At 41.7% G+C, this 12,967-nt stretch overlaps 1 protein-coding gene across 1 annotated transcript; it reads right to left on the reverse strand.

Annotated features, from left to right (window-relative positions):
* Nucleotides 1-1,584: 1,584 nt before the first annotated feature.
* Nucleotides 1,585-12,749, reverse strand: LOC116692535 (Krueppel-like factor 15). The gene is made up of 3 exons (XM_032520906.1): nt 12,490-12,749; nt 9,175-10,738; nt 1,585-1,823 (listed from the first exon to the last, which is right to left on the reverse strand). The coding sequence occupies exons 2-3, from the start codon at nt 10,650-10,652 to the stop codon at nt 1,655-1,657; spliced, it is 1,647 nt and encodes a 548-aa protein (XP_032376797.1). The 5' UTR covers nt 10,653-10,738; nt 12,490-12,749; the 3' UTR covers nt 1,585-1,654.
* Nucleotides 12,750-12,967: the final 218 nt, after the last annotated feature.

A 12,967-nucleotide genomic window follows, 5' to 3' on the forward strand; every position in this document is an offset into this window, starting at 1 on the left:
TGCTACGTTTCATCACGCACTGTTGTTATGCAATTGCCATTTGTGACAACAGGGGCTGCTATTCAGCAAAAGTTACATTGGCTTGCTTATATTTATTTCCGTGGTCCGAGGTAAATTTGTCATTTGACGTTGTAATGGCACACAATTCCAGTCTCAAGAAATGGGCAACGGGTGCAAAACAAATCCACTTAAATGGGATTTGTAAAATGATTCCATTTCATTTGATATGCATTCAGCTGTATTGAACTTAATCTATGGACAGAAGAGGGAAAGAAAAGGGGTTTTATTTGGCAGAAGAGGAGGCAAGAGTTTGGGTATGCTCAACACCAGTGTGAGAGTCACTGTGTCCGACTGATTCACACTGACACCTTGCCTTGTGCCTCTCAGCAATGTGAATTTACCATCTTGCATTAGTTTACGTATTTCTTTTGACAGCAGTTACATAAAGTCAATAAAGTGACATGAAGCAATACATGATATGGCATCACAAAACCAGAAAACAAATATTGCGATATGTCATGAGTTATAAGAGTCATGAGAGACTGAACAACAGGCATGCTTCCGTAAATACTTTATGCGTTTTCAAATGTCGATGAAAATATTCCGCAGATAATAAATTGGATGCGGCTGCACCCCGATTTGTTTTGATTCAAATAGACCATAGTAACGTTCTGATAAACGATCTCTTGACCAGATGCGACAAAGAAGGTGTTGCAGAACAGTGAATCAAGTCAGACTATAACTACACTAAATACTGAGTGTGGGCAGACAACCAGAAACGTCATGTGTGCCAGTGCAAATTGCAGAGTGACATGATCTTTGTTGGTGAGCAGTAATTCAACATGAACATTAACATTGTTATTGTGTTTGGGATTACTACAGTGTTTGTTTCCTGTAATGAGACTCAAAGGCAACGAAGACAAATACTCAAAGCTACAGGAATGTTGATACATCATTTAATCTGCCGTCTACAGAAGAAGAATTCAACCAAGGCCCCAACAGTTCCCAATGTCCAGTAAGCTCTTGTGGTTTGGCAACAACTATTAATTTCAAGCCATTGAGCGATGAGGTTTTGCTTTTTACTTTAAAAAATAATTTGGCTCCAGGAAAGTAAGAAAAATTTGGGTTTTTTTCAAATAGTAACAGACCCCTTAGTGATGCATTTTGTAATTATTTATATAAGGCTTTTGACTCCAGCAATGACAATAACACACACCTCAAAGTGTAAAAATACTCTGAGTAGCAAATCTTTCTTCAAATTAGATCAGCTACAAGATTTGAGTGAGACAAAAAAAAAAGAAAAGTTGTAATATACAAGAAGCTTATTCCACCTGTGAGGGTGTTGTGTCAAGTAACAGTTTAACGTTAGTTTTTACAGTCTTTTCCTCGCCACCCAATAAATTAGAACAGTACCATGAATGTACGTCACATGTACACATTTGGACATAAACACCCCCCCCCTCGCCCCCCGTCTTTCGTCACACACATAATACACACGCACATACACAAGCACAGCGCCCCCCCCCCCCCCCCCCCCCCCCCCCACCCCCCCCCCCCCCCCCCCCCCCCCCCCCCCCCCCCCACCCCCCCCCCCCCCCCCCCTTTCCCTTTCCTCTCCGCTTAGCGTCAGTCTGTCAGAGTAGGGTCAGAAGAGTCAGTTTGCAGAGCGTCCTGTCCTGCTGCTTCGGGGAAAGCGGTGGACTTTGAGGTGTTTGGACAGGTGATCGCTGCGAGCAAACTTCTTTTCGCAGACGATGCACTGGTATGGCTTCACTCCTGAGTGGGAGCGGCGGTGTCGGGACAGCTCGTCGGACCGGGAAAATCTGCCGGAGGAAACCCAGGATGTTATTAAGCATCTTTAACAATACTTCCCCAATCATTACTTCCAAAGTACACTCTGTAATGTAAAACACTGACATTTCACAAAAGAAAAATGAACTATTTCTCTGTCATTTTGAAATACTCCCACCTCTGTGCATAAATCAACCTGTTAGTATACAGCACTTCCTATTTAAAAACTAATGGATGCAGCCATGCTTCAAGCTGCCAGATCACATTAAAGCCATGTCAAGCTATTATATGGGGGTAATCTGAGAGGTGTGACGCTATGTATGCACTAAACATGCATTTTGCCCTGTGTCTTCTCTGTGAAGTTAAAGAGCCCTCCCATATTTAGCTCAACACATGAGTACTGCAAATCCAAGACCAGTCTATTCCTGGCCTGCTCTGCTCCGGTCTCTATGGGCTCCAGTCAGCTTGGCTCGCATGACAGTGAAGGGTTAAGGGGATGTTAGCGTAGTGCCTGTTATAAAGGTGTGTAAGTGTGTGTGTGTGTGTGTGTGAATATACTGGTACTAAGCACTTGCAAACTCTCATGCACATACAGGGGCGTAGCAGAAAATTCTGGGCTCTGTAGAAAGACATTTATGGGCCACTTCCCGCATCCACGGCTATTCATTATTCATCTTTTTGGGCCCTCCTCAAATGCATGCATATACAGTACATACATGCACATACATGCATAATGTGAAAATGTATGTATGTATGATAGGATATGAGTGTAAGTATGTGTATATATATGTATGCTTGAGTTAGTATACATATGCATGCTTAGTATGTAGGTGCATGCTTGAGTATGTACGTATGTGTATGCTATTTATGTACCGTATGTGTGAATAAGTATGTATGTAGTGCAAGGAGTACAAGGTTGAGATGGATGGTATGGTCAGACAAATGACTTTCGACCAGGGGATCTGTGTTTGTATCCTGAAAGTCAACTTTTGTGACTTTTTTACCTTGACTTAATATAATACAGAATTATTTTAACCGCAACCAAATTCAAAATAAATGGACACAAAATTCAGGAATTAATTTACATTACATGTCATTTAGCTGACGCTTTTATCCAAAGTGACTTACGATTGCTGTATATGTCCGAGATCACACACCTCTGGAGAAACTAGGGGTTAAGTGTCTTGCTCAGGGACACATTGGTTGATGTATCGCAGTGGGAATCGAAGCCAGGTCTCCCACACCAAAGGCATGTGTCATAGCCACTGCGCCATCACCACCACCGTTTACAGGCATAACAAGTAAAATCTAACTCTTTAACTACTGGAATAAACGTGGATATAATCTATGGATCAATTTAAATGGCCTTTCTTTTACACTACTTTTTTTTTTAGAAGAAACTTTTGTGGTAAAGACCAAACTTTCTTTCAGTCAGTATTACAAACCAAATTACTCTACTAACTACTAATTCTACCCGATTCCATCTGAATCGCCCATCATGGTAATAACATGACTGCAAACAACATAGCAACTCCTCGTCGGACGCATGGTTGCAGTTTAACCCCCATGTGGTCCTCGGGTCAAATTGACCCGTTTTCAGTTAATTATTTTCTCACAAAATGGGCCGTCGAAAATGTCGACATTAAAAATATCCCAAAACTTTGAAAAAATCAACAAAAACATTGAAAAAGTGACAAATGTGGGAAAAAAACAATAACAAATAAAAAAAAAAATTCATGGTTGATGGGAAGACAACACAAGGGTTAAGATATTATGAATTCACACAGAAGTGCTTGATTAGGTTTAGGAAAAGATCTTTTTTTTCAGGTTTGGGTTGAAGTGAGCTTGTTCGTTACGTAGCCTGATTAAGAGACGTGAATTAAACACAAGGATGTAAGCTTGCACATGTATGTATGTATGTATGTATGTATGTATGTATGTATGTAAGTAAGTAATCAGTTTTAACCTAGGCAACTTCCAATACACATATCTGTGTGTGTCTGAACTTATCAGTTAAGCTGTTAAAATCAGATTAATCTGTAACACGGATTTGTTTCCTGGCAGATTTACAGTAGCAGCGGCCGGCTAAAGACATGGAGGCGATAATTCACAGAGTGATAAAGATGTCCCTCACATTTATTTTAAACCATTTCCACTCTACACATTGATTACACAACCGGCCTATTCATCATTTTAATGGACCAATAAAAAGAAGCTAACTGACAGAGCTTGTAAAACTAAAACCTGTAATCTGAAAAGCCGAGAAGCTCATAACAAGCACTCAGACGTAAGCACTCATTGGGTTGATTGTTTGGTATTGAGATCTTTTGAACCTGCATCTCATGCTGACCTGGCCAGTAGTAAGACTTAAAGCCAGAGAATATCTGGCTTACTTCAAGGCTACATCTGAGCTTACTTTATAGGTATGATGTTTTTATCACAGGAGCTCGTAATACTCCAAGTAGTACAGATATTCAGTCACCAAGGTAACAAGACTAAAACTGGTTTTGTGCCTCTGGCGTTCAGCGGTGTCGGAGCCTTGTGAGACTGTACCCAGACTCAACGGTGCTTTGGATTAAATGCTAATATCAATGCTAACATGCTGGTACTAAGTACGTTCATTTAACCTTGTTCCTCATCTTTTTTTTTGTGTGTTAGAATGCTAACATTTCCTTATTAGTCACAAAACAAAGCACAATGTACACAACAAACAGCTAAGGCTGTATTTGCTCATAAACCAAAGTATTGGACTGACTATTTTCCACCCAACATTGCCATCCCAAGAGCCTTGTCACTATCGTGGCCACAAAGTCATCCTTATCTTAAATGCATGGAGTGTAGATTGATTTACATGATTTCTATTGACATCAATGCTGTATACTTAGAATAAGAATAAAGGATTTGTGTTTTGGAAATGCCTTGTAGCTAGTCCAAAGATGCAACACTGCTCTGACTTTTCTGTTCAAAGGCATAGTATTTGATGCCTACAGTAGGCTATACAGTAGTCAAGCACTAAAGCAACCCTTTCCAAATGTGCAGTTTTTTTTCTGACAGCAGCATTGCTGTCCATTCTAAAATTAGCTATAGTCTGCATTACATACTACATTCTCTTTAGGTTCTTCACTCAAAGAGACCACTTTTTTTTTAACACAATTTAACACAAAGAAATACAACGAGGGATGAGACCCTTCAGGCAAAATAACTGTTAGTCTGTCATATGAATATTACAGATGTTAAAGTTATTAGCAGGGTTTCTTAATATACACCAAGATGCATGTCCGTATTAAGATACAAATCTGAAACCACATCAGTCTCTTTCTGCTCTGTACTTTATGTGACTGTACATTTGTTCCTTATGGTAATTTGTGCATGCACACACACATGCACATATACTGTACACCTTGAAGCTGTATTATATCAACTTCAAGCTGGGGCATGATAGAAACCATGTAATATTATTCTACTGACTGACACTGGGCCTCAGTCCAACTATAACATAAGGCACCTGGGAGGATCTTTCAACAGAACAGGCATTTAGTCTTATGGACAACCTGGTTGTTTCTTTTAATCCATTTATTTTTGTCTTTTTTTGGCACTGATCATGTGCCAGTTCTTTCTCATAGCCCCACCACCTAACTTTTGCTTTATCTTGCTTTATTCCTCCCCTCCTCATCACACTTTCTAAGGTTTCCCTGCTCCATATGTTCCAAGGATGGTGGACAAGCTCACTGAGTTCATAACTCCAAGGGGTGGATGGCCCTTCTGTTGATCACTTGAATTTGTTTTTCCTTGCACCTTAAGTCCTTGGGGCAACTTGGCTTGGGTGTAGTTCCATATTAGTGTGGGTGCTGTGGGAAACACATACTCAAGCTTTGTTCTGGCTTGTTTATAAACTGCCAACAGTGAAAATAGCCATGAAAGGTGGGGCTGTCAGGTTGGTAACACACCTGGATACAGTAACAGAGATATTGGCAAGCACACATACTGTACAGAGTTTATCTGTCATCTTTTTTTTCTTCCCTTGTCTCTTTTGGTTTAGTTTATCATGTCAGCTCAAAGTCCTTTATGTACTGTCACTGTATTTATGAGCGGCTCAATTTTAACTCTGTGTAAGTTAAAAGAGAGTTCACATTAATGCATGACAGCACTAATAGATAGCAGATGTTTGCCTCCTACATGCAAAGCTGTACACAAGCAACCATATAACTTCTTTTGACTTGGTTTCCAAAATGGATTTCATTAAACCAGAGGAGCTGGATTCAATTTCTCAATTTGTTCTTTAGCAGGACACTGGATCCTTTCTAGCTCCACAGAGGCTGTTTTCTGGATGACCCAAAATATTTTGCCGTTTCCCAGGAGGATCAATAACATATCCTAACTGACTGAGAGTAAGGTATTTACTCTCTCTTCACATGTCAACTGAGCCCTATATGTCCAAATTTAATGCTAAATCAACATGTGACAGCTCTGTCACCAGCCAACAACATAGTTTTGTTGTGACGATACATGCATCGGCTGACAAAGACAACAACACACCCGTGCCCTGACGACTGCTACCGAGTACACACAACGCACGGTGTTATTACAGCAAACGGTTTGGGTTTGAGCACACCCCTCAAACGCAAAAAACCTAACAAGAAAGTTTCCATGCAGGTCCTAGTTGTCTGCATTGATTCCTTTAATAATTCATATGTAACCATAACCATTAACTACAGCCAGAGAGAAAGACAGGGATGCATGCCGTAAAACCTTAAAAAAAGAAAAAGAAAACAAAGTTTGACAAAGTTTGACAAAGAACTTTCACTGAGTTATAGGAAGGAGTCCAGCCAATGAAATACCACTCCTCTCTACTTCAGAGGGGCAAACACATGGATCTATTTTGAGGTTACAGAGGGTAAGAGGGTCCTAACTCCCCAGCTCACCTTCATTTCCTGGCAAAGAGGGAGAGGAGCAAGGAAAGGGCAACTGCATAATTCAGCATATTGCTGCTGTCATATAAAGACTGCAGAAGTGTTGTTTGAGGAAGGTGGGGGGGTATTATTATTATTATAATTATTATTTTTATTATATTTGGAATCTTTGCCCTCTCTGAAAGTTTTAAAAAGGAAATGCCGGAGCCATTATTGGCTATGATTCTATTAGCCTCCGATTCCTGTATGTTCAGTTTGTTGTTGTGTTTTGGTTCTAGTGTGATGTTATACGATATGTCCCTATTGTTTGTACTTTGGACTGCAGTACATAAAAACTGATTCTGTGTATAGGTGCACTTTTAGTGTTTAAAGTTGCCCAGTTAAGTAGACTTTCAAGATCCAAAAAGTCAAATTAAAGGAATACATTTTGGGAAATGCCATCTTTCTACTTTATTGCAGAGAGGAAGATGAGAAGATCGTTACCACTCTAATGTCTGTTGCTATGTATCTTAAGCCAGGTTTCATTGGTTTAGCTTAGCATAAAGACTGCAAATGGGGCAACATTTGTCCTGGCTAAACATATTGTCCAAAATGTGATCCCTTTAAACGTACCACAATCATCATAAGCTTGATGCAATTGCACAATTTGCTCCAAAAGGGAAAAAAGTGTATTCTACAAATGCATTGAAAATATAATTCCTTTATCCAATGTGGCCAAAAAAAACAAATCGTGTTTGCCTCAAGCCAGCTTTTAACAATACATAAGGGTCTAATAACATATCTTAATTTTTGTCCAGATTAACTTAATATTATGTAATGTGTTGACAAATTCTTGGATACAAGCCAAGACATAATGCGCAAAGTGTCACATCTGGCAGGTGGCTGCAGGTGGAGTACAGCGTCCTGACTGAGTGCTGTTTCGGGGAGACTGATAAAGTGTCTGCTAAGGCTGGCCAAAGTTATCTGGCTCATACACATTTTCATTACGTTCCTTACTTCAAGCTAATACATATATTTACCTCACATTTAAACCAAAATCCTTACCATAACTTAACCTTGACGATTGCCCTAACATAACCCTGACTCTGCCCATGTGTAGACAGACATGCACACAAGCAGGCACTGGATAAAGGCAATGAGTATAGGACAGAACAGCGAATTACACCAGTTTGCAGCCAAGGAGTGTGGTTTAAAAATTAATTCTTGGTGCCAGGTAAAAACTTGTACAAACTGAACTTGATTCTGCAATAACCACACATGTCTCTGCTGCATGAATGTGTGTGTATGTGTGTGTGTGTGTGTGTATGTGTGTGTGTGAAGTGCTTGCAGACAGTAAGCAAACAAGTGTAATAACTGGCAAGGGGCAAAGTCTGCCTGCAGAAAACTTCAAAAGGCGTTCTAATCTGTAACTTAAACCATGGTACACAAACACACAGATAGTGGGGCCAGCATGTGGAATAGGAAAACAATTGTAACCATCTTGAATAGAATGTGTCCCTCAATCTGCCGCCTATCTCCATTCCCTCCCAACCATTATCCATCTATCTATCCATCTATCTATCTAGCTATCTATCTATCAAACCTCCTGAACATTTTAATTGAATTTTTAACAATTATTTATGTCCCCATTAAACCTTTTCCCACTCCTTCAAAACAATATCGTTTAACCCCTGTGTTGTCTTCCCAAAAATCAACACTTTTGTTTGTTAATTTAAGGAATGTATGTTGATGGACAATCACAGACTGGAATATGTCTACTTTTACTCAATACTATTTCAAAAACACTTCCATTTGTTTTTCAAATGCTATAAAATTGAATATGACCCAACATTTATGAAAGTAGAGATTTGTACTTGTCAAAGAGCATTGTGTAGAATCAATCATGTTATTTTGGGGAATTACAAAGAACATTGATATAGGAAAATGGGTCCATTGGACCCGAGGACAACATGAGGGTTAAAGTGATGAGATGAAAGATACTCAATGTAATAATGTAAAGGACTTCTGCTTATTTTCTGTTTCTGTGGAAAAGGATGAAAACCTTCCAACATGTTTTGGCCCTCAGAAAGGAGTTCAACAAACAAACAATAAAACCATCCGATTGCACTTGTTGGATTAAGATCTGTTCTTTTCTAAAGAGTGTCACAGTCTCTTCCTGACCTTACAATAAAGAACACCTTCATCACTGTTAATTGTATGACAAACTCATTTCACATTACAAATCTATTCAAAGCTTAGACACATTATTATAATCTTGATAAACGTATATACACTTAACACTACAAATGCATTGCATTTAGCTGCACTATATGTACTGTATATTTTATCCAAGTATCGTTCTAATAAGTAATCTCCATTTTTAGGCTGCAATGTGTGTAAGTCTGGAGGTAGCAAGAGCTTTTTAACATAGCTCTAATTTGTCTTCATCTTTTTGGTCAATAACTGCTCTAAGAAGACTCTTGGTTTTGCTCACCTCCATCCACAGCCGGGCCACGTGCAGGCGAAGGGCTTCTCCCCCGTGTGCCTCCTCAGATGGGCTTTTAGGTGGCTGCTCTTGGTGTACATCTTATTACAGCCAGGAAAAGAGCACTTGTGCATTTTAATGAGGTCTGCTACTGCACTCTTCTGGTACCTCTGACCTCCAACGAGGACCCCTGTAGTTGAGCCTCCACCTAACTCGCCTTCCCCAAGCCCAATGGGCTTTGCAGCAATGGGAACTGGTGCGATCCGCACAAATTTGGGCGAAACAATGCTTCCGTTTTTGCTTGACCCAGTAAGGTTTGTTGGGGAAAGCAGCTGAGGCACCAAGGCAAAGGTCTGCCCCTGGATATTGACCAGGAGTTGGGCGATTTTGATGTCCGACGGGGCCTGGGTTGGCTGGGATTGGGTTGCTGGTGGTTGGGTTTGCTGGGTGACAGAATCCGATATGGCACTAAGGTTTGGCTCCTGTTTGATTTGTATGGGCTGGATTTGTAGGATTACAGGCACACTGGAGGCACTGGTACCTTCTAATGAGGCTGCTGGTGAACCACAATCCTCCTGTTTGATTGCATTAACGCTACTAGTAGAACTAGAACTAGTAATACCCACTGCTGATTGTGAGCTGTCTATGGCAAATGCACATGGTGTATGTTTGGTCTCTGTGTTGGAGGAGAGTGGAGAATGAGCCACGGGCACAGTCTGATCTGAGTTCTGTGATACCAGTTCTCCTGCTAATGTCCTCATACTTTCCGCCTCTGCATCCTCGGGCATTGGTGACATCGCCTCATCGCTCCCCTCCTCTTCTTTCTCCATTGCCACCACCATGTTCTCCTCAAGGAACTCCTCAATCTCCTCCAAGGTGGGCTGAAAGAGGAGCGCCGCAGGGTCCTGCAGCTCGTCCAGGAAGACAGGGAATTCGTAACAGTCCTCTTTGGCCTGCTGATGGAGGAGAGTCAACCGCTGCTCCCTCTTGGACTCCCAGGCCAGGCCCATGGGTAAGTGAGGGTCAGATGAGGGTGGGGAGGCTAGACATAGAGAGGAAGAGTGAGAGCTGCTGCTGGCATTAGAGCTTATTGAGGTGGTGAGGGAAGTATGTGAGAGGAGGAGGTCCAGAAGGCTGTCTTGACTCTCTCCGCCTGAGGAGCTACAGCTCCCACTGCTCCTGCTGCTCCTGCTTTCACAGCTGGAGCTGAGGACATGGCACAACGTGGGCGACGAGGACTCAGGGCTGGAGCAGAGGGAGGAACGCGGGCTGGAGGAGTCGCTGAGGTCATCCTCCGAGAGGAGAGGGGAGGAGGAGAGGGTCACCCCTTGGTAGGGGTGGTGGTGGTCGTAGATGCACGCGTCAGTTACCATGATGCCCGGCAACGCGCCACCACTGGCGTGGCGACCGAGGCAGTTGTAGTCAGACCCCGGGGAGCCGGTGTAACACAGGAAGGTCTCCTCACCAAGCGGCAAGTGATCCACCATCCCTGTGCGGATGAATGGCAGCTGGTCTGAAGATCAATCTGTTCTGCTGGAGATTGGCTAAATGTTGACGAAACACTGTCTTCTTCCTGCAAAAGACAAATGAGTGTGTTCATCAGCTGTGGCAATGGAAGAAATTTGTCTTTGAATTGGATGGCATTCCTGCCCAAACTACAATGTTTTTGTATGAAAGGAGACCACCTACTCTAACTTTGTTGATTTTAATTACATTTGAATTAAATCTAACTTTACAGTTAACAGGTGTGTGCACTGGAGCAATCATCACTCCCAGAAAATGCAGCATGACACAGAAACCACTCAGTCAGGTCAGTCAGACCTGGGATTAATGTTTTACAAGACCATCCCTGAAGTCTATGTTGTTTCAAAATAAATAAACCAGCAGAAAGACTGAAATTGATCTTCATGCACTACCTGCTGCTGGTTCAAGAGGTGTGTAGACACTTCAAAAGGAAAAGTCAATCACGTGTGAGCAAAGTGGAATTTGAAGACTGTGTGTGTGTGTGTGTGTGTGTGTGTGTGTGTGTGTGTGTGTGTGTGTGTGTGTGTGTAAATGCTGCAGCTGCTGGTTCAGACTTCAAGCTGACCATATGGAATCAGGGGTTCCCATTCTCACCAATTCTAACATTAAAGCCACATGTTTCTACTGTCATTTTATGATGTGTTTCTACTTATTTCCATCTATTGGTCCTTAGCCTGATTTTTTTTTTTTTCAATGTTATATAACTTTTGGAGACATACACATTGACATAGTCTCTCTAAAAACGTGCTACCGACTAGCAAAGTGAATTTACACCCAAAAAGTTAAAGGCAGTGGTTAACAGGGTTATATTTCATCCAGATCAACAAATTTCAATTGGACGATGACTGGAGCATATAGTGTCTATTTTTATTCAGCAAACAGACAATAAACAATACAACGGATCTACATTTACACTGATTAAAAATACTAGGCATTAACAGATGACCTCAGATGAATGCTTAAAAATGACAATAAAATCCCCTTTAAGACATTAAAAAGCTACATGTGTATTGCATGAGCAAAAACAATGAGACTGATGGTGCGCCCCCTTCTGTAAAGAGGGTGCACAACCTCATGTAGTCCAGGGGAAATTACTAGATTAATGGGATTATCATTATTAATAGTATTACTACCACGTCATTGACTATAGGCTATCACAATCACAGGACGTTAAAGACAACTGTCCAATAAATTCTCACTGGTGCTGTTTCCCACCTTTAGTTAGTTGTGTAATTAGTGATCTATAATGACAAAATTCTGCTCAGATATGGTTTCTTATGTTCTAATCATTTAATAATAATAATAATCATGTGACATTGGGGATCTGTGGTCTACTGCTACCGTGCCAAGGCGATACCTCATGGGGAACAAGTTTAGGAAGAGAGTTTAGGATTACTTTGGCTTGAGTCACTTGCCCTATGGTAACCCTGCCGCCCTGAAACATCAAAAAGGCTTTGACAGCATGATGCGCTCACCACGCTGCATGAATAATCGGGTTAACTCGGGATTTAACACCGTGACAGCTAGTCAGATCACAGAAAAAACTGAAAAAGTCCCAATATTATAGTTACACGTGATATAGATATTGTCAGGGCAGCAGCAGCAGCATTATGCATTAAGCAAATGCGTCGCTAAAAGCGCACATATGTAGAAGCCTACGTGAGATACCAAATTCCTCTCCATTCACTCAACAGAGCCACGCATCCCGCTGTAGTCTACTCCGCAAACAGAGGCATAAAACACACATGCACAAAAAGAAAAGCTCTGCTAAATCACACCAGCGTCCCTTCTTAGACTCACTTGTACATGCGAGGAATCCAAAACTCCGCTCCACTGCGACGTGCGCTCTTGTCTTGAAAGTAGCTGTCACTGCGTAATAGTGCGTAATGGCAATGTAACTCCACATCACGGTCTTTGCATTGCTGTACGCCTCCACATTTTCTCTCTCACACAGACACACACACACACGTTTACACACACACACACGCACACGATCACTCTCTCTCCAGAGGGCTGGTAGTTCGCTTAACCGTCACATGATCGGAGATGGGTATGTTATACCAGTCAAATTAGGGGGTCGGCTCATGAAGGCTCGCCTGCTCGGCGCGCCGCGATTGGCTCTCGGTAGAGGGAGGCCGGCCTCGGGCTCTGGCGTCAACGGAGAGAGGGAGTGAGTATGTGAGGGGAGGAAGGAGGGAGGATGTGTGAAAGTGAGACCAGATCATAAAACCACTTTCATCATACCCTTTTAATAACTATCGAGGAGTTGGACACTGTA

This window comes from Etheostoma spectabile, chromosome 7 (genome assembly GCF_008692095.1).
Source record: "Etheostoma spectabile isolate EspeVRDwgs_2016 chromosome 7, UIUC_Espe_1.0, whole genome shotgun sequence".
NCBI classification, from domain to species: Eukaryota; Metazoa; Chordata; class Actinopteri; order Perciformes; family Percidae; genus Etheostoma; species Etheostoma spectabile.

Excerpts from the sequence above, each read along its gene's own strand:
- LOC116692535 (XM_032520906.1), bottom strand. The coding sequence starts at position 10,652 with ATGGTGGATCACTTGCCGCTTGGTGAGGAGACCTTCCTGTGTTACACC. Across the intron at positions 1,824-9,174 it reads TGGCCCGGCTGTGGATGGAG|ATTTTCCCGGTCCGACGAGC; the intron begins GTGAGCAAAACC and ends TTCCTCCGGCAG.